Source organism: Elaeis guineensis, chromosome 4, assembly GCF_000442705.2.
Source record: "Elaeis guineensis isolate ETL-2024a chromosome 4, EG11, whole genome shotgun sequence".
In the NCBI taxonomy this organism is placed as follows: Eukaryota; Viridiplantae; Streptophyta; class Magnoliopsida; order Arecales; family Arecaceae; genus Elaeis; species Elaeis guineensis.
In genome coordinates this window covers 122,436,476-122,458,008 of record NC_025996.2, presented here as the reverse complement: position 1 = coordinate 122,458,008, position 21,533 = coordinate 122,436,476, and the positions used below count along the sequence as shown (strand labels likewise).

The 21,533-nt window shown below is 40.9% G+C and overlaps 1 protein-coding gene across 1 annotated transcript; it reads left to right on the top strand.

Annotated features, from left to right (window-relative positions):
- The first annotated feature begins 110 nt into the window (after window positions 1-110).
- On the top strand, window positions 111-13,048 carry LOC105042711 (probable protein S-acyltransferase 14). Its single transcript, XM_010920006.4, has 7 exons — window positions 111-566; window positions 1,379-1,625; window positions 1,750-1,841; window positions 11,741-11,864; window positions 11,940-12,025; window positions 12,138-12,203; window positions 12,541-13,048. Exons 1-7 carry the CDS (start codon window positions 354-356, stop codon window positions 12,664-12,666), a joined length of 954 nt encoding a protein of 317 aa, XP_010918308.1. The 5' UTR covers window positions 111-353; the 3' UTR covers window positions 12,667-13,048.
- Window positions 13,049-21,533: the final 8,485 nt, after the last annotated feature.

The window sequence follows — 21,533 nt, the reverse complement described above, 5'->3', positions numbered from 1 at the left end:
ATAAATTATTACCAAGGAAAGAAAAACTGGAAAGGCCAAAAAGGTTCTACTTCTCCGAATTAGACCAGGAGAAAGATAAAGCAAACCCCTTCTTCTTCTACCCACAGGATGGCAAAGTTGGAAACCCTCCATCTCCGTTGCCGATATTCTTCTCCTTCCTTCGCCTCCCCAGCTCTCTAAAATAACGCCGGAGTAGAACACCAAAAAAAAAGAAAGAGAGGGGAGGCAGGAGAGAAGGAAACAAAGAACAATTTAGCTCAGAGGATCATAATAGTAGGGAAGAATTTTTCTTCCCTCTCTCTTTCCTTTTTCCCAATTTTTTTCATCTAGGGTTTCTCCCCGGTGCGGCCGTGATGCACAGATCGGGGGCGGTGATGGCGTGGAACGTGTTCAAGTTTTGCACCGCCTTGCGGGGGCTTGGCTCCATCATGATCCTCCTCGTCCTCGGCATCGTCGGCGTCACCTACTACGCCGTCGTTGTCACCACCTACGGTCCCGCCGTCTTCAACGCCGGCGCAATCGATTCCCTCGCTGCGCTCGCCGTCTTGCTCCTGTTCCATCTCCTGGTAATCCCTTCTACCGCTCCTTCTTGTTCTTGTTTCCAGTTTGTGGTTTTGAGCTGAATAGATCCTAAAGAACCCTAATTTTGATATCACTCTGTGGAAAATTTACTACTTTTCATGTGAAACAGTTGCATTTCGAGGTGAATTGAGCTGTAGAGAAGGTTAGAATTGGGGTTTTTAGGTCAGAAAAATGGTATATTCACCTTTGTGTTATTCTGACTTCTCATGGTATGATCTCATTATAATTGTTTTTCTGATTGTTTTGGGTGCTGTCTTACATGCACTCTTAGTTAGTAGGGATCTGTATTTGGTGTTCATTCTGTTTTAGTTAGAGAAAGTGCAAAGGCACGCCATTCTAGCCCCTACCATGATGTGGCTCCTGGTGAATGGCCTGACCACGAAGCGACACTCGCATGCGCTATGTATTTCATGATTGCCAACTGCCCTGGGAACTGAGTGGGAGATTGGGCAGGGTTAGCTCTTAGGGGATCTGCATCAGTTGAATTGGGCTTGTAATACTTAATTAGTAATCTGGGAAGGGCAATTTCCTTTCCTCAATCACTAATCTTTTTTGTGGGAAGTAATTCATATATCAATTCGAATAATGCAAAAGCTGATTTTTTTTTTCTTTAAATGGAGAAACTGCTTGTCATACGTTGGAATTTACTTTTGGAATCAAATAGAAATCAACAAGTGATGGAAGGAGAGTTAAAAACAGAAGAAAAAAAAATGTCCTGTGGAGATTTAAATGCTTTTATGGTCGTTGGGTTGCATATATTACAGCATTATAATTTTACTGGACTTTGGCTTTGCAGTTGGTAATGCTTCTGTGGAGCTACTTCTCTGTAGTCCTGACAGACCCTGGCAGCGTTCCACCAAATTGGAAGCCAACTGTGGATGAGGAGAGGGGTGAAGAAGCTCCATTAAATAGCCCAGATTTTGGTAATCAGATTCTAAGTTATCAGCAATCAGCTAATCTTGCAGACTCAGGAAGTCCAAGGATCAGATACTGTCGGAAATGCAACCAGTTGAAACCGCCTCGCTGTCATCACTGTTCTGTTTGTGAGCTCGTACATTCTAATTTTATGGATTCCAAATGCTTAAAGAAGTTTATTTAGGAAGTCTTCTGTTCACTCTCCTTTGCTCTCTTATGACTCCTTGTTTTGATTTACATTCTTAATTTTAGGTGGCCGATGCGTATTGAAAATGGACCACCATTGTGTGTGGGTAGTAAATTGTGTTGGGGCTCTAAATTATAAGTTCTTTCTTCTCTTTCTGGTACGTTATCTATATCGAATTGGTCTTCCTCTTTCATAACATGCCTTTTTCTAATAATCAATGCCCATTTTCGTGTAATTGGAATTACAGTCATAACTTTATTCTATGCTACAGAGTGAAAGTTTATGATACAGTTGAGTGATATTTTTTTTCCCCCAACTGTAGTTAATGTACATCTATACATCTCCCAGCTCTAGCTGGTTGAATAGAGCCAAGGTTTTGACATGCTCAGATAGGTCTTCTTGGTGAGCGACCGATATTGAGATGCATTGAGATCTTCATTATTGAGAGGTTGACGAAACTATGGAACAACCAAGGTGTTCCAGGAAATCGATCCGATATAGGGGAACCGAGATATTGACTTTTCAATTGATATAGTAAAACCAAGATTAGTATTATGTTAATGCATTGATTTTGATTTATTTATTAAGACACATTGAAGGAAATAAAAGAATGATACAAATAATTCGGCAATATTTTGATAACGTGCGAGCCATATTGTGGGAAATAGTGGTTTTACTAGTGCAATTAATAATGGCTGAGATTTTAAACATGTCATATGGTGGGTGCTTGATGTCGGTACAAACTAATATCTCCGTCAAAATGAAAACCTTGATAGAACTACCTAGCATGATCCAAAACATTTAACTTTTGTGTTTTGATTGAGATTAGTTTCCACTTTAAGCTTCTAAGCGGGTTCTATGAGTCATATCAGATTTGATTAGTGCCTGAGTAGAATGAAAGTGATCTTATATGGTTAACACCTATGATATATGCCTCACACCTATTTATCCTCGCATTCATTGTACACATGCAGCACTTCTCTTTGATACCCAGCATCCTGTGCATGTGTTTGACACAAGTTGGGAGATCTGCTATCCACTAGAAGGCTTGATTAGGGAACATTAAATTTGAATAACTCTATTTTTACCTGTCTTGGTACAGTTCAATTTGAAACATAAAACTGTCTTGTTTTATGTTTGTGGGCATGCTTTGACTTAAATAAACACACAGGGGTGAATGAAAAAGAGGGAGGTGATTATGATTCACTATTCTATCAAAACTTCCAAAGTTAATATAAAATTTCATGAATGATCTATTTTTTCTATATTGTCCTTCCTTGTCATAGTCATGTCAAAAGCCTACTCATGAAAGTTAATAACCTTCGTGTTATCAATTTATACCTTTCCACATGGATTTATTACTTTTAACCTTTCATATAGAATTCAATTGATATTCAAATCTTTGAAACTTCTCTTCCAAAATCATGCCTCTATTCATATACGTGGTTGTGAAGGTGGATAGACAGTCTCGAGTCGGTGGGAACCCTAATTGCTGAGGCGCCACCTAGGCTCCTAGGCAGCTACCGATTTAGGCAGTCCATTTTTATTTTCAAACATAAAGAAAAGAATTAACTGAACAGATAAATAAAGAAAAGAATTAACTAAACAGATAAACTTGAACTAATTTGCCATAAAAGGGCATTATACAAAAGCAGCAAGTCTGTTTAATTCTAGAACTGCGAGAACAATCAACCAAAATTTAAGATAAGTGATAAAGAGCCATAATGGAGAAAGTTATGTGGAAGGTTTTAATGGAGGAAAGATAGGGAAGGGACTCTAAGAAGGACCAATAAAAAGATATGTAACTCATGGTGGGAAGTAATGTAGTGGATAGCTGTTTATATTGTGAAGAGTCTTGAGAATTCTTCTAGAAGGGAAAGAAACTTCACAACAACCTAAGAATTAAAAGATATGGTTAGTCTAAGAAGATAATGTGGGAGAATAGAAGGGAGAGGATTGTTGGAAGAGAAAAATGGAAGTCCATCCCACTATGTTCATATGACCCAAGGCATGTGTGCCCAAGGTATGTTTGGGCATAATGAATAGGATCATGGAGAGATTGGCTAAATTTTGATCCCGGCCCTTGCTTTCTCTCATTATTGGATCTCCTTGAGATCTTTTTATGTGCCAGTTGTGATTATTCAAGTTCACCATGGAAGCAAGTCTTAACTCTTGCAACACCCATGGTGTGCCCACTATCAACTTATCATTGGTTAGCCATTATGATCAACACCTATAAATGCAGTAGCGCACAACTAGAGAGTTCACAGCTAGGTGCCTATATGCTTCAATATTGTTCTACTCCACAAGCCAAATGCCATGTGCACCTTGTCACTTTTTTCCAAGGAAGCACTGTGCGACCACTTCATGACGTTTTCACTGACATCAGTGCATTTCCATTTGAGATACATTACTAATTAGAGCCAAAGAACCTGGAGGTCAAGGGTCTTGGCTTTTGAATCCTCTTTGGTTGAGTCTCTATTCGAATGAAGAACCAAGTTTCATCCAACCAAAACATTCTTCTTTGATAATGACAATGCATGCAGCCGAAGTATTGTGTTTGGGATTCAGGCTTTTTGATTTGGATGGGTACCTTTATCTATTTTGGATCAGGTTGGGGATGTTTGTTGACTAAAGTTCTTGGATTGGGTTTGGTTGGGTCGATTATTTGGAGTATTGGATAGGATCATCATTGACTTGATCTGTTCCTAACCACCAAGCACTTGCTTGAATCGTATCACCTCTTGCCATTTAAGTAATGGGTTCAGATTCGATTCTTTGGAGTCAGCCCCCAAAGGTGGGGTGGGTATAGGGTAGACATGGTGGGATTAAACCCTTCTAGACTTAAAAAACAAGACTTGATATGTCCCATAGCACCTTTTTGTAACCTTGATAATAGCAATGCACCTTGGAGATCATAATTACTCCATTTTATTTGGTGAAATTGCATTTCAATCAGTTTATAGAGTAAGGGCTTGAATGGAATGGGAATTTTAACTTTGCTCTCATTCTTTTGTTTGGTTTGCACAAGTATCTTGAAATCACCATTTTCCCTTAACTTAGAGGGTTGTAATTCCGCTTTTAGATGGAAGGAATGGTTGTTCCTATGCAGATGAGAAAGTATGATATCTTGGTATGAGTTAATGGTATTAAATGATAACAGTTGTATACCTTGTATGAACCATTTCGTGACATTTATAGTATAAGAATGGCAATAAATGATTTAATTATCCTTTGAATCTTATATCATATTATTTTATTAGGATGAATTCTTAAATGTAAAAGTAGTGACATTGTAGCATTACAATGTTTGTTATTTGGAACTCTAGCATGTATATGTGCTAATGTAATATTATATCATATAATGAGGGCCTTCCGAAGCCAAGGTTTGTTGTCTCGGTACCAGATCCCATACCAGTGATATCTTACAATGTTGGTATGCGTAGTACGGTAGTGGGCTTGATGTTCTAACACTGGCATGCCCCCAGTATCAATGGCATTGTTACAGTCCAATATGCCCAGCATGCACTGGTATTGACCGATATGATGTACCATGTCCAAAACAATTATAACAGTCATTATTATAAATTGAATTCTATTTCTTAGTTAAGAATATATTGCTAGAGTTTGGAAAATTGATATTCAAGCCCATTTGAAAAATAATACAATATTATATAAATATGTATATATATCTGAAAAAGTAATTAGGTAAATTAAATGTTAAAATGGAATTGCCATTTCTTTCCTATGTGTTTATCTGGTGCCCAAACAATGGAATTGGAGCAATGATTCTGTTATGTATCCCCTCATCCCATTGCATTCTACTTTCATTCTATTTATTTCACTCCTATGAACCAACCATAGCATTGTTGCTTTAATTATTTAATTACGAAGCGAAATCAAGCCAATCTTCAGATGAGACACCAGAGGAACATTTTCACATTCTCAAATCATTCCATTAAACACCCACAAGTAAGATGTGGATACAAGCGATGGGTTGCACTACTATCAGGAATCCAGTATTGACGAAATATCAAACTAGAACCTTGCATAAAGATTCATCATCGATAATTCCTAATGCAGATCCTTCAACTTGGTGCACTTCATTTTTTGATTTTTTCCCCTTCTTTTCTTTGCTTGATTCACCTGAACTTCCTAAACTAAATTTAATCCTATTCAAATGGTCTTTCTTCAAATTTTTGTTCATATTACCAAACCAGTATCTTTTCATTTTGGCCCTGTTTAAAAAGGATGATTGATCTTCACTTTCCCTGGAACAATCCCTTGTCATGAGAGCTTCTGTTCTGAACTCTTCCAAACTTTGCAAAGATGCATTCATTTGGAGTTAAGCAGCAAGCAATGTATTGGTCAATGTTGCCATCTCAAGGTAACCATTCTAGTTGTGGCATATGCTTGTAATGGAAGTGTTTTAAAACTTTGGCTTTGTGCATATCTGTCTTGCCATCATTTTTCATTCTCTCCAATGCAAAAGATGTTCTTGCTTTTCAAGTGCTTGGAGATTTTTGGCAGTTTCATCTTTAAATGGTGCAATCTTCTTTGCAAGAAAATGCAATTACTGGTGGACACTGTTTAACACGAAGTCGCTTACTTAAATAAGTCAATGACCATCTTCTTTCCAACAATATTAATTAGAACCTCATCTATCAAGTATAGGTTGATTGTGGATAATGCTTTCTTATCCAACTCATATTATTCATTTTAGGTCATAGATGCTGGCATTTTGTCCTTCCTAAGTAGTGCATTTCATTGACCCTAGTGTGCTGGCAAATCATGAATTCAACTTCCAAAATCTAAAAAATATTCTTCTGTTTTTATCTCAAACCAACTCATTGCCATCATAGCAATTTGTTGAACACTTCGTGTTCCAACCTTTGCGCTTTGATACCATATATAGCAGCAAAGGCATTGCTGAATTTTTAGGAGCTATATCACCTAAATGACAAGATAAGCCAATTCTAGAGACAAATCTGTGCCCAAGATAACAAAAATATAAGGAGAAAAATGGAAGGAAAGAGAAATGACAAGATATTGAGTTACCGAATGGTGACATGATTCACCCATGATGGGCTTAGGCCTACATAAAGGAGATTATATAATCCACCATCAAAATGACAGATTTGATGGTTTATGATGGAGAGTCTCTTGTATTGTGCTTGGTATACCACTGCTACTGTAGTGTACTCTTGTTGCTCCATGCTCATATATGCAGGAGTCTAACTATTTCTAATGTGGTAAAATGTTACCATTGGAAATCCCAAATGCCTCTTCTAAAGAGCCTTGGATTGCTAGGGCTTAAAAATAAGTAAAGAGAGCACTCAGGAGTCTCCTTTTCTTCTATGAAGATAGGGAATCCTTACTCCTATGCTATAGTAGTGACTTTTCTGGAAGGCCTTATTTTTAAGTTTCTTCCTTGCAGGTAACTAGCAAAGATACCTCATATAACCCAAATCAAAATGGATCATGGTAATGTGATTAGCTGGTGATTTTGATATCAATTATCCTACAGTGTCTGGATTGGTTAGGGTTTTGTCTGGACTGATATTGGTTTATTTCATGACCGAGTTGGAACTATCATAAGGTATGATTAGAGTCTACTTGAGTAAATTGTAGGAGTTCACTCGTTATCTCCTTTTTCTTTGATGGTTAGGTATCTTCAATAGCTGTAGGTTTTTGGGCTTGTAATCCAGCTCGGGGCATAAACAAGCCAAAGACAAGCGAGTTAAGCTCTGTTTGAGGTCGACTCAAAATAGAAAATGCACTGCTCAATCTTGAGATGAGCTTCGGAACCCCATCTTGAATGGGGTCATTTATAGCCAGCTTGAACTTGGCTTGCCGAAGGTCCAAAATTGAATCGAGCTCTTGGGTTCAGTTTAGCTTGAACCTTGTGAGCTAGATTATGATTTTAGCTCAACAATTAGCTCAATTCTGTCATAAAATCAGTCAGTTATACAAAACAGGGGAAAATTGAAGCAAAAGATGCTGTGAAGTAACCCGGGAAAGTGTAAAATTCTGTGAACAAAAGAAAAAAATTTGGAAGTAAATTTCAAAAGCAAAACAAGAATGAAGATAACCTTTTGGAGGTTTTTTTTTTTTTGTAGAAAATATTGTGGATTTTTCTGAAACCATCAAAGAAGAACACCAGAATGTGAACTAATAGGTGTCAAAACCCTAATTGAAGTAGCACAAGGAGAAAGTCTGACCTTTACCTTTGTCCTCTCACTCGCCAGTTGGTTTCTCTTGACTCTTGGGCTGTGTAAACTAATGGCTGCAAGGCTGCAATCGATCTTGACGGTCTTTGCCGCCTCAGGTACTGAGAGATCGAGGAGAACTAGATGTGGATGCCAGCCAGTGGGACTGGAGGTGGAGAGCTGGAGAGATGTGGTGATGGGAGCCCAAGGGTGGAGATGTATTGTGGATGCCATAGAGGTGGAAGAGAAAGGGGAAGTTGGGAGGGTTTGTGGAACTTTGAGTTTGGGACTTGCAATTGCTAAAGGCATTGGGTGAGATCAAGAAGTTGAGGTGTTGGATTTTACTCAAATGACCAATTGAAGCTTATCGCTAATATATAATATATGTCATTTATTAATATAATATATTATTTATTAGTATATATTATGTTTAATATATATATTCAAGCTGGCTCATGAGCTGAAATCAAGTGGGCTGAACTCAGCTTGAGCTCTAATCGAGCAGGCAGAGGTTGAGCTGAATTTTGAGCTGAACAGGAGCTGGTCTCAAGCAGCTAATTTGTTTGACACTACTTAATCCAGCACTTTGGTGTAATCTTTTATACACCTTGGAGGCTTAAGATCTGAAGAATATCCCATGTTGGCTTTGTTTTGAGTCATTCTGAAACACACTAGAGTGCCCATATGCTTGATGTATAGAGCTTATCTTCAAGTCATTGAGTTTCAATTCTTGAAGATTTGAGGAGAATATAAGATGCTTTCACATTATCATTGGTTTCGTCTTTATGATTTTTTTATGTATTGAATTATCCGGGCATGACTCAAATTTGGTGAGTTTTCTCAAGAAAACTATTCTAAAAAAAAGAAAATTTGCTGAATTCTCTTCTTAAAATCACAACTTCAAATTTCATTTCATGTTGCATACGCCCATGATAAGTGTCACTTATAAGTATCATGTTAGTTTAAATTGAGACATGCTCCACCACTTCACGCATATGCTTATGATACTTCTTGGATACCTCTCAAGGTGAGGGAAAGTTGTTGTTGTTGTTGTTGTTGTTATTATTATTATTATTATTATTATTATTGAGGTCAGCATGTTGAATTAACTGCCATTTTATGTTTACCTGTTGTTATTCCTATCCCTTGATTTCTGATGGCCATTTTATGTTTCATCCCTTCTCTGGTACATGCTTATGTGTAGCTGTATGCAAAACAGATATTACAGTGTAAAGAAACTGCTGTAACTGTGTAAAGAACGTTGGCCTTACTCTGGTGTGCAGGGACTAAATCTAAAGTGCTGTGCAAGGGCTAAACATGAAATGACAATTAAACATAACACTGGGTGCCTTTCTTTTTATTTTTCTGATGAGTGTGGGCCTTTTAGTGTTATATGGTTGGCTTTAGAGTTTGTGATATTGATGTTGTAGGAAGTATCAATTATGTTATTTTGATAGTCCGTCATGCTTTATGAATAAATGTACCTCAGTGATATATATTTATTTGTCGTTGTATTCTAGCCATATCATGTCCTTCTCATTTTTTCAATATCCATGCTTCATGGATTTTGTCTGGAACCATTCTGGGCTTCTTGAGTTTATGTCCATGCTTTGTTGTATGCTTTGCTTTAGCTATATGCCCTTCTTGCTTGTAATGGGTCTTACTAGCTAAAATATTCTATCTGGGGTGTGCACATGGATTTCTCTATAAAATCTTGCTTCTGCCATCGCTTTCCAGGCCCTTCATCATGTTATTTATTTATTTATTTTTTTGTAAATGTTTCCATCCTGCTCCAACACCTGCTACCTATTCATGTAACCTAATTTTATAGAAAATCTTACCGGTGCTTGTAATTGATTAATTTGCATTAAGTTCTCTTAGCTCTAAGATACTGATGAATTAGGGTGCATGTGTCATGGAATTAGAAATTCTCAGTGAAACCGTTGAGTTGAGTCTTTGAGAAAATAGCACGAGGATGCTACACATGAGCATGATGAATGAAGCCCACATATGGTGCATCAATGAGGTCTTACCCCAAACAACTGATGTTAACGTGGAAATGGCAGAGTAAAATTGAAAGAGCACATGTGCTGTATCTTAGTGAGGCCTTCCACCAACAGCTGGTACATAACTGCAATTACCCTATGCAAAAGCAGAAAGTTGACAGGTATAAGATCGAAGATAAGTGTATACACAGGAAGGACACCAAGTGAGTGCATGAGATACGATGGGCTTGTGAGTTGTGCACATGCAAAATGATTGGCACTCTTGTAGGACCCTGGGCTCAGTGGCGGAGCTTGACATCAAATGTTGGAAGGGCAAAGTAATAATTTATTAATAATTTTTTAAATAAAATATTTTATAATAAATAATAAAATAAAGATATATATATATCAAAAAATATTATAAAAATATCAATAAATATTTAATTTTATGTATAAATAAATATAAATAAAAAATATTATCTTATGCGATCTGCAAAATGATTTTGATTGCGTAAAAATCTCAATAATCTCTTTCACATTAAAGGTTGAAGAATAAATAAAGGGTTAAAGAATAAATAAACAACTATTCTTTCTTTAAAAAGTTTATTATTTTAATAAAAAATTAATATATAAATTAATTATATGGTCTTTACTCAAACTGGTGGACTTGTAATGTAAGACTAAAATATTGGGAGAGCTACCATGTATATAAATATATAGGTAATAAGTGTTTTAAAAATTTTTTTTAAGGGGTAGTGGCCCTCTCCGGTCCCTCTTACGCTCCGCCACTGCTTGGGCTGATGAGATGGGTGTACACCTAGGAAGCATAGATACTGATACGTGGTACGGGTGCTTTATGGTACGGGTACGTCGATACGGCAAAAATTGTAAAAATCACGATACGAGTATGGTTAGATATTTTATATTTTTATTAATATTTGAATATATATAATATTTTAATATTAATAAAAATATATAAAAAAACTGAATCATATATATAATATTCGAATATTAATAAAATTAAGTTATCAAATTTCAACTAAATTTATAAGTATCATTATAAAAAATAAACAAATACTTGCAATTAACGAAAAGAAAAAAACTAGCAGTCTAAATAAATAGAAAAAATCAAAATAGTAAGTCTTGATAATCAAGTGATAATAGTTTCAGCTGCTTTATCCTTTGTATCATCAGCAAAAAATTTATTCTCCACATCTGGTTCATCAAGGGACTAATTTACAATCTCAAGAATGTAGAGATAGGAGTACCGGTGTTGCACCGGAAACATACCCGCATCGAAAATATATCCGGTGTTGGTATATGTCTGAAATAGGAGTACCCGTGCTTCATAGGTGCACACAAGGAAAACAGCCTGGGTGCCAATTGAGTCTGCCTGGACTGGGTGTTGGTTCTGGCCTCCAACTGAACATGGTGGACATATGCCAAATTCTTGGTTTGGTATAGGAGATGGACACTTGATGAGGCAGCTCATCACTTTGAGCAAAAAAATTTGCAAAGCTGGTGCTGGTCTTGGAGTCTTGTGGCCAAATCTCAAAACCTTGAATAGAGATGGTTGCAAAATAATTTGACTCAAAGATTAATGGCTAATGATCTCCATGCTTGTTCAACTGGTGAATATTAATTCCTTGAAGTAAGACTTACTGGATCCTGTGGTTCGTTATGAAATTTACAGCAAATAGCATTCACTGCAATAGTTTCAGGTCAATTTTATGTTCTGTCAATGCTATGCTTCTATGCAAATATTTTTCTTGGCTCTTAAAGTACATTATGGCATGCAAATGATATGCATCTATGCAAATATTTCTCCCATCCATCCATGCCCTTTTGTTTCATCCACGCAGCTTTACACGTTTCTCGAGACAACTCTTGTTACCCTGTCGCTGTTGCCAAATTCTATTGCGCTCTTTAGTGATGCGGAGATACCTGGAACACCTGGCACACTTGCAACTACTTTCCTCACATTTGGTTGGTATTCCTCCTGGTTAACTGCAGCATAAACTTTGAAAGCTATGCTGTTAACTTTTGCTTCCCTTTTGTCAGTGTTGAACTTGGCTTTCGCATTAAGTGTTCTTGGGTTTCTGATAATGCATATTTCATTGGTGGGTGGTAACACAACAACTATTGAGGCAAGTGTCTGGTAGCATGTTGTTTATTTTACACACACACACATATACACATATGTATAAATATAATCTTTTAAGTTCAGTTTTTGTTTACTTTTCATATTTTTGCTAACAGGCATATGAGAAGAAAACAACTCCAAAATGGAAATACGATTTGGGCCGGAAAAAGAATTTTGAGCAGGTTAGGTCTTTCTCCCATGGAGCCATGATTCTTTTGTATCCTCTCCTATGATCATGATTGGTGGGGGCGTTGAGTTGACAATATTTCCAACTCTCTCCAATTACTTGATTTCTGCCTACTTATGTTAGAGATATCAAGCAAATCTGATTTAGCACTTGGAAGGTGGTCTCAGACGTTATCATGCATGAGTGATGGTTGTCAAATTTGGTAGTCTGCCTTGTTTTCAGATTTTCCTTGGTTACAGTAAATGCTTTTAATATGATATTTCTTGTTGCATGGATTAGGCTACAAACTTAGTCGACAAAGTCACCTTGCCTGACATTTATTGATTGATCAGGTGTTTGGAACCGACAAGAAATATTGGTTCATCCCTGCATATTCAGAAGAGGATTTGAGAAAAATTCCAGCACTTCAGGGCCTTGACTATCCAACCAAGCCTGATTTCAGTGCTCAGGAGTTTTAACAGGATTATACTTGGATGACAATTTCCTCCTTAGCAGTCTTTGGGCCACAAGTAGCTTTCTTCATGCTATCAATATCATTGTCATGGTGGTGCTCTGAAAGCTTAATTTCAGTGCTCTTAAATGCATGCCGGCATTAGCAGTTGGAGTAGAGCAAGATAGGTAATGAGATGGAGAATATTTCAATGTTTCACATTTCATTTAATCTATACTATCATGGAAGTTAGGTCAGTTATGTGGTTTGTGGTGGTGCCGGTTGTATGGTCTTTGTTATGCTCTTTTTTCCTTTCGTGTAGCTGTTGTATAGAATAGGCGTTACGCTTGCTATATTTACAATTCATAAGCCATATGCAGTATATTATACATTGAGATTAAATTTACTGATATGTTGGGAAATACAAGATGAAGGAATACATGAGATGATGAAAATGATTGTGAAGAGTATAGTGAGAATAGTGGAGTTTATCAACATATTTTAACTTTTACCAGCATGCTGTAGCCTGTAAGAATATGATACTTCGCATTCTGTTGTGGTACATGAATAGGATAGACGGCAGCACATAAGCTACCACCTGTTTAGTTATAAAAACGTGACTGTTACTTTACTGGTATTTGTTATGTCAACATGCAATTTGCCATAGATGATGGCGAGAATCAAAATGATGATTATGCGGGTACATTGAGAACAGTGGATGATGTTAATTTTATCAACATGCTTTAACATTAACCAGCGGACTGCAGTAGGATGATGCATAGCATTCTGTTGTAGTGCATGAGTGGTATTGACCAGAATGCATGATAAGCTCCTCCCTATGCATTGGTATAGTTATAAAAACTGGAACGATACTTCACCAGTACTTGCTATCTTAAAAATGCAATTTGCTTTAGATGATGATGATGGTGGCGGTGGTGATGAATCTGCTATTCTTCGTGAATGAATTTTGTTGTTATAATTTTATTCATGGCATAAATAGAAAAGAAAATTTGCAGTAATCCTTGGGAGAGCAAGATGGAGAGGTCTTATGTTCAATAAGCAAGTGGCCCCTAAGTCTGCAGACATGATCTGCAATGAAGTCATGAAGCATGGCTTTTGTGATTATTGTTCCTTCTCATGGTTGGTGGAAACTCGAGAGTAGGTGGTGTTTTTGCAGGAAAGCTATGAGGTAGAATGTTATGAGTCTGATCAAATGATCAACATGATGTGTTTAGTAGCTAGGAAATGTTTTTTAATCCAAAAACTTGTACTGTGTGAGGACCAGAAAATCGACCCCATTAAAAATTTGAATGAAATCTGAGACAAAGGCTCAGGCCACCTCCTCTCTCCTTTTTTTAACATTTTTCATTTGAGTACCTGGATCAACTCTTTCAGCACCAGAGCTGAAACGATTGCCAAGGTGTTTGTTCTTCACTATTCATGGTAAAAACTTGGCACCAAGTCATGGGGCGGTAAACTTGGAAGTGAAGGGAGTCTCAAGAGAAACAGAGCAGACTTATGAAGGAAAAATTTGAAATACTACCTTAATAGACACCAAAGACAAATCATCATGGGAAGAGAACCCTACCTACGTCCTAGCATAACAAGATATCGTCCACTGGGACTTGGTCTGCCTGATCTATTCTCGTTTTATTCAGCTCAAAGTTTCCTATGTTTGACAGGAAGATTATATTTGGTCTGTCATGCTACAATGTTTCTAGATTACCGCAATATTCCACCATAACAAAAGATACAACTCTTGTTGTTTTATTGGAAAATGATGCACTAGTGGTTTCAGTGGGCTATTAGAGATATCGAAAAGAAAAATTAGAGAAACTTCATAGGGAAAATTATGAAGGATGTTGGTGCAGAATTTTGCCGATGTCGGAGAAGCTGGAGTCGAAGAGATCGAGTCCGCCGTCGGGACCTGCAAGAGAAGTCTAAATCGGAGTTGGGGGTACTCCGGTAAGATCCTCCGACGCTCAAGTCAGTTCTCTATCTCAACAGAAATGGAGTACTCAAATGAAATTTTAGCAAAGTTTCGAGATAGAGTTTTGAGCTTCGAGGAGAACGTATCTGGGGGTCCTCTTTTTATAGACGGAGAGCGTAACTGATCGACAGCGACGTCTGTAACCGCCTGGTAGTGGGCCGTTCGTGACCATGCAGAGTTTGTTGCGGAGAGTAGTGGCGTCAGTGGGCTGTTCAGAGCCACGTGGAGTTTGTTATGGAGAGTGGAATGGTGTCCGTTGTCGCGACTTACCAGAGAGTGGTGGGGCCACGTGGAATCTATTACAGAGGGTGGAGTGGGGTAGTGGCCATTGTCGTGACTTGCCAGAGAATTCGGGTCTAACGGCTGAAGCTTGGCTGGGACGTTTGGTGGAGTGGAATGGCTCTCTGTCTCTGCAATCTAAGAGAGGCTCGGATGTTTTCGAGGTTGCTGACGAGTCCACTGTTGTGGGTGCCTAGAGCGCTGATGTTGCAGGCGGAAGTCATCTGCGGTAGAAGCTCGGACGGAAACTTTCTGTTGGAGAAGTCCGGTTTCATGAGGAATCCGACAGAGGGTCGATCGACAGTAGAGTTCGGATGGCATTGTGGAGGTTCGTCCGCTAGAGGAGTCTTGAGGACACTGCGGAAGGTTGAACGTTGGAGGAGTCCGGGATATGGTTTTGCTGTAGAAGTTTGGACGGAGTCCAGCTCTCGTAGGAGTCCGAAAAGAGGTCGCTTGTTGTAGAGGCTCGGTCGAAGATCAGTTGTTGTAGAAGCTTGGATGGAGACTTCTTATTGTAGAAGTCCCACTGCTGGAGAAGCTCGGTCATTGATGAGGTCCGGAAGAAGTTCGGAGTAGAGATCCGGTGGAGCCTATCCATCGTAGAAGTTCGTCTGAGATCCGGCTCTTGTAGGAGCTCGGGTGAAATTAGCTCGGATGAAATCCGGAAGGCGGTCGACCGTCGTAGAAACTTGGAGGGAGTCTAGTTATTGTAGAAGTCCTGCTATTGGAGAAGCTCGGACGTCGACGAAGCCCAGAAGAAGTTTGGAGTAAAGTCGTTCGTGGCCGGAAGAAGTTTAGGCTGAGATTTGGAGAATAGTCGATCACTGTAGAAAATCAGCTGATAGTGAAGCTCAGAGAGCGTTTGGAGTAGTCCGGTAGGTGAATGGAGGAGCCATTATCGGAGAAGTCCGGATGGTATTGTGGAAGCTCGGACGATCGGGAGAGTTCAGAAAGATGCCACACAATGTTGGAAGCCGGAAGAGCCCTGGAAGGGTCGGCCTTTTACGAACTTTGATTGGGGTTATTTTATATCCAACACCAGTCTCCCTACTTCCAAGTTCGGGTTCCGAATGAAGAAGTACAAAAAATTTTCACAGTCGAAGTTGCCTCTCTCGTTTTCCGTATTCGGTTGCTTCCAGATATTTTGGCGTTTGGTGCGCTAGTGCTGGAGCCTTTTCAAATTGAGGTGATCCGAAAAGATTTTTTCGGAATTCCCATCGGAGCGTTGCTCTAGGTACGGTGCAATAATGGTTCTGAGGAAGAGGCTTCGAGAGTTGGAGGGTGAAAGCCGGCGGTTCCACCAGATGTACGTAGAGATGCTTTTAAGAAAAAGGAACTGGAAGAAGAAGTCGAAAACTTCAAGCAATCCCTGACAATGACTGGAACCGAGAGCTCGAAGTCGAAGAAGCTGAACTTCCTTAGAATTTTTTTTTACCTTTTGTTCTTCCATGCATTCTTTTCTTTTCTTGTCGTTTTTCTTTTTTGGCCTTCGAAGGTTTTGTAATGCATATTTTACTAATGAAATGAGAAAAAATTTTTTCGTTACCTTGTCTATTCTTGCTTTGAGTTGTTGTTTACCGAACTTCTTTCATCTTTTATCTTGTTCGATGTTGACGTTGTTTGAAGGTTCCTGATCATCATCGTGTTGATTTGCCCTTTTTTGTTCATGACCGAAGGTCTTTTCGAGGCCACTCGAGTTTGACGCTTCCTCCCGGTGCTCGAGCTTGGGGGCTCAAACTTCTCGTTACCTTGAGGAAGTCGATTTTCTCCTGCCAGTGTCGGGTTCCCTCTTAGAGACTGAGGGTTTTTGACAAGGGTCTCCTTCTTCGTTGAGACGAGGTTCCTTGTGTCTTTGATGTAGTTTATTTTTTTCTTAGCACCGATGTAGCTCGTCGCTTTTTCCTTTTCTCTTCTCCCCTTTTTTTTTGTATTCGAGTGAGGGTTTTTCCTCTGCTCTTAACGGGGTTGTAGGGGTGTGAGGAGCCGTTGAGGAGACTTCCCCCTCATCCGGTCTTGACCGACCATGTCTTCGTTTGTGTCAAGATGAGGTTCTTCTCCTGTTCCTGACACAGTCAATTTCAGCTCATGTTTGGGCTGCGTGGGCACATAAGGGCCATTGCAAGGGCCTCTCCCCTCATCCGGTCTCTAAATAACGGGCCTTCGATTTTGCTCATGTTAGGACGAGGTTCTCCTCCTGTTCCTAACAGGACTGTGGGGGCACATAAGGGCCATTGCAAGGGTCTCTCCCCCCATCCGGTCTCTTAATAATCGGGCCTTCGACTTTGTTCATGTTAGGACGAGGTTCTCCTCCTGCTCCTAACATGGCTGTGGGGGCACATAAGGGTCGTTGCGAGGGCCTCTCCTCCCATTCGGTCTCTTAATAATCGGACCTTCGACTTTGCTCATGTTAGGATGAGGTTCTCCTCCTGTTCCTAACATGGCTGTGGGGGCACATAAGGGCAGTTGCGAGGGCCTCTCCCCCCATTCGGTCTCTTAATAACCGAGCCTTCGACTTTGCTCATGTTAGGACGAGGTTCTCCTCCTGTTCCTAATATGACTGTGGGGGCACATAAGGACCGTTGCGAGGGCCTCTCCCCCCATCCGATCTCTTAATAATCGGCCTTCATTTGTGTCGGGACAAGGTTCTCCTTTTGTTCCTGACATGCTTAGTTTCAATTGTCTGAAGGAGCTATCCCTGTCGTTATAGGCTCATGCCAAAAGAAAAGATATGCAAATATAAGACTTTCATTTAAGGCAAAGTTACCGGTAATACATTCGTAGATTTTTCGAGTTCCACGATCGCGGAAGGTCTGCTCTTCCGAGCTCTTTTAGATAGTATGTTCCGGGCCGAACTACCTCCTTAACTTCATATGGGCCTTCCCAGTTCGGGACAAGTTTCTCTTGGTTCTGTGGTTGTGAAACAGCAGTTTGCCGAAGTACTAAGTCCCTCGCTCTGAAGGCTTTGCTCTTGATCCAGAAGTTATAGTAGCGACTACTTTCTGCTTGTAGGCTGCCATCCGAACTTGAGTTATCTCCCGCTTTTCTTCTGACAAGTGAAGTTGGCCTTAAGATCCTGTGAGTTGCGCTGCTCGTCGAATGCCACGACTCGCACCGACGGAAGCTTGAGTTCGATTGGATCATGGCTTCTGTTTCGAAGGCTAAGGCAAAGGAGGTCTCCCCTATGAGCAGTCTTTGGGTAGTTCGGTCGGAGCCAGTGTAGCCAACTTGGAGAGAAGGTCGGCCCTAGTATTTTCTGCTCTTGAAATCTGCTTGATGGCAAAGCTACTGAAGGCAGGGATGATCTCTTTTACTTTTCGAGATACTTGGCTATACTGTCCTCCTGAGCTTCATAGTTTCGCTGACTTGTCCCACCACTAATTGGGAGTCACTGTAGACTTGGAGCCGATCTACTTCTAACTCTTTGGCGATCCTCAGTCATGCAATCAGAGTTTCATATTCTGCTCCGTTATTCGTCGAAGAAAATTCGAAGCACAGCGCGTACTCTGCAATAATTCTTTCTGGATTGACCAAGATCAGGCCTGTACCTATACCTGACATGTTGGAGGAACCGTCCACGTAGAGGGCCCAAAACCATCAGGGAGATCTATTCTTTCTTCAGGAGAATTCGATTGGAGCCCTGAGTTGTCAGTTTCACCTCGTTCAAGTTCGGCCTCTTCCGGAATAGTGCACTCCACTATGAAGTCTGCTAATATCTGGATTTAATCGTCGGTCGAGGTTGATAGTTGATGTCAAATTTCATGAGCTCGACTGCCCATTTTGCTATCCTTCCGGAAGCGTCCGCTCGATGCAGAACCGTCTTGATCGGCTGGTCGGTGAGCAGTGTTATGGTGTGCCCTTGAAAGTAAGGTCGGAGTCTTCGAGCTGCAATCAACAAAGCGTAAGTTAGTTTCTCTTAGTATACTTGATTCGGCATCTCTCAATACTCGACTAATGTAGTAGATCGGCCATTGAATTTTTGCTTCTTCCTTAACCAGAACTACTGCGAGCAGGGAGATCTATTCTTTCTTTAGGAGAATTCCATTGGAGCCCTGAGTTGTCAGCTTCACCTCGTTCAAGTTCGGCCTCTTCCAGAATAGTGCACTCCACTATGAAGTCTGCTAATATCTGGCTTTAATCGTCGGCCAGGTTGATAGTTGATGTCGAATTTCATGAGCTCGACTGCCATTTTGCTATCTTTCCGGAAGCATCCGCTCGATGCAGAACCATCTTGATCGGCTGGTCGATGAGCAGTGTTATGGTGTGCTCTTGAAAGTAAGGTCGGAGTCTTCGAGTTGCAATCAATAAGGCATAAGTTAGTTTCTCTAACTTAGTATACCTGATTTCGACGTCTCTCAATACTCGACTAATGTAGTAGATCGGTATTGAATTTTTGCTTCTTCCTTAACCAGAACTACTGCGAGAGCCACAGAGGAGACCCCAGGTACAGGAACAACTCCTCTTCGGTTCGGCTTTGCAATAGCGGAGGTGAGCGAGGTAGCTCCTTAATTTTTCGAATGTTGCTGACATTCAGTGGTCCAACAAAGTTCTTCGACTGCTTGAGGGTCTGAAAGAAAGATAGACATCGTTCGACCGACCTTGAGATGAAGCGATTCAGAGCTACTACTCTCCCAGTAAGGCGCTGAACTTCCTTTATTGACTTGGGACGGTCATTTTCTAGATGGAACGAATCTTTTTCGGATTTGCTTCGATCCGTGCCCCGATACTATGAAGCCTAAGAATTTTTTGAGATTATTTCAAAAGGCACTTGGCCGGGTTCAGCTTCATCTTATATTTTCGAAGGACGCTGAAGATCTCCTCAAGGTCAGTGACGTGGTTCTTTGTGGACTTGCTTTTTACAAGCATATCGTCACGTAGACCTCCATGTTGCGGCTGATCTGCTCTTTGAAGATCTTGTTCACCAGCCGTTGATAGGTCGCCCTTGCATTTTTGAGGCCAAAAGGCATGATCCGTAAGTAGTGGGAGCATGACGGAGCTCCTCGATCCGCCGGTTCATCTCCTGGAATCTTTGATCCAAGAGGTCTTCTCGACTGCGAGTCTCGAGGGTCTTCTGGTGGAACAGAGATAGGAACCCTCAGGAGGTGGAATCATGATCGGACGGAGGGCTCTCCACCTTCTGTTTCTCCTTTTCGAGGAAGACAGGGCGACTGGCCCAAGTGGCCCATCCGTCGTCAGATTCTGAAACTCCGGCGATGCTCTTTCCAGCCGCACTGATGCCTGCGGCTGTTGCGGCTGCCGCTGCATGGCCTACACTGCTTGGTGAAGCCCCTGACCTACTGAACCAGCAAATCGAACTGCTCATACCGACTGCCATTGCCGGAGGAGGAGCCTGAAAAACTAAGATGAGGTCGGAGCTTGCGGGTCTCGCTGAGATCTGGCCGCGGAGGCCGTGGATCGCCTGGTGGATGCCTTTCGGGAGGCATCAGGTGGAGATCTGGTAGGAGAAGAAGGAGAAAATATCGAAGAAGATGACCAAAGACTATCCCATTGAGTACTCCTTTAAGAACAAGGGTATTGCGAAGACACACGCCCTCTTTCTAGCGTCAATTCTGTTGGTGCATAATTCCGCCGACGCTGGAGAAGCTGGAGTCGAGGAGATCGCGTCCGCCGTCGGGACCTGCAAGAGAAGTCTAAACTGAAGTTGGGGGTGCTCCGGCAAGACCCTCCGATGCTCAAGTCAGTTCTCTGCCTCAACAGAAATGGAGTACTCAAATGAATTTTAGCAGAGTTTCGAGATAGAGTTTTGAGCTTCGAGGAGAATATATCTGGGGGTTCTTTTTTATAGACGGAGAGCGTAACTGATCGACAGCGACGTCTGTAACCGCCTGATAGTGGGCCGTTCATGGCCACGCGGAGTTTGTTGCGGAGAGTAGTAACGTCAGTGGGTATTCAAAGCCACGTGGAGTTTTTATGGAGAGTGGAATGGTATCCATTGTCGCGATTTGCCAGAGAGTGGTGGGACCACGTGGAATCTATTATAGAGAGTGGAGTGAGGTAGTGGCCATTGTCGTGACTTGCCAGAGAGTTCGGATCTGACGGCTGAAGCTCGGCTGGGATATCTGATGGAGCAGAATGGCTCTCTATCTCTGCAATCTAAGAGAGGCTCGGATGTTTTCGAGATTGCTGACAAGTCCACTATTATCGGGTGCTAGAGCGCTGATGCTGCAGGCGGAAGTCATCTACGGTAGAAGCTCGGATGGAGACTTTCTGTTGGAGAAGTTCGATTTCATGAGGAATCTGGCAGAGGGTCGACCGACAGTGGAGTTCGGATGGCATTGTGGAGGTTCGTCCGCTAGAGGAGTTTGAGGACACTGCGGAAGGTCGAACGTTGGAGGAGTCCGGGATACGATTTGCTGTAGAAGTTCGAACGGAGTCCAGCTCTCGTAGGAGTCCGAAAAGAGGTCGCTTATTGTAGAGGCTCGGTCGAAGATCAGTTGTCGTAGAAGCTCGGATGGAGACTTCTTATTGTAGAAGTCCCACTGCTGGAGAAGCTTGGTCATTGACGAGGTCCGTAAGAAGTTCGGAGTAGAGATCCGGTGGAGCCTATCCATCGTAGAAGTTCGTCTGGAATCCGGCTCTTGTAGGAGCTCGGGTGAAATTAGCTCGGA

Bases quoted from the DNA above. Each gene is read 5' to 3' on its own strand.
- LOC105042711 (XM_010920006.4), top strand. From the start codon at position 354: ATGCACAGATCGGGGGCGGTGATGGCGTGGAACGTGTTCAAGTTTTGC. The intron at 11,865-11,939 runs GTTGGTATTCCT...CCCTTTTGTCAG, and splicing joins AACTACTTTCCTCACATTTG to TGTTGAACTTGGCTTTCGCA. The intron at 12,026-12,137 runs GCAAGTGTCTGG...TTTTGCTAACAG, and splicing joins GTAACACAACAACTATTGAG to GCATATGAGAAGAAAACAAC.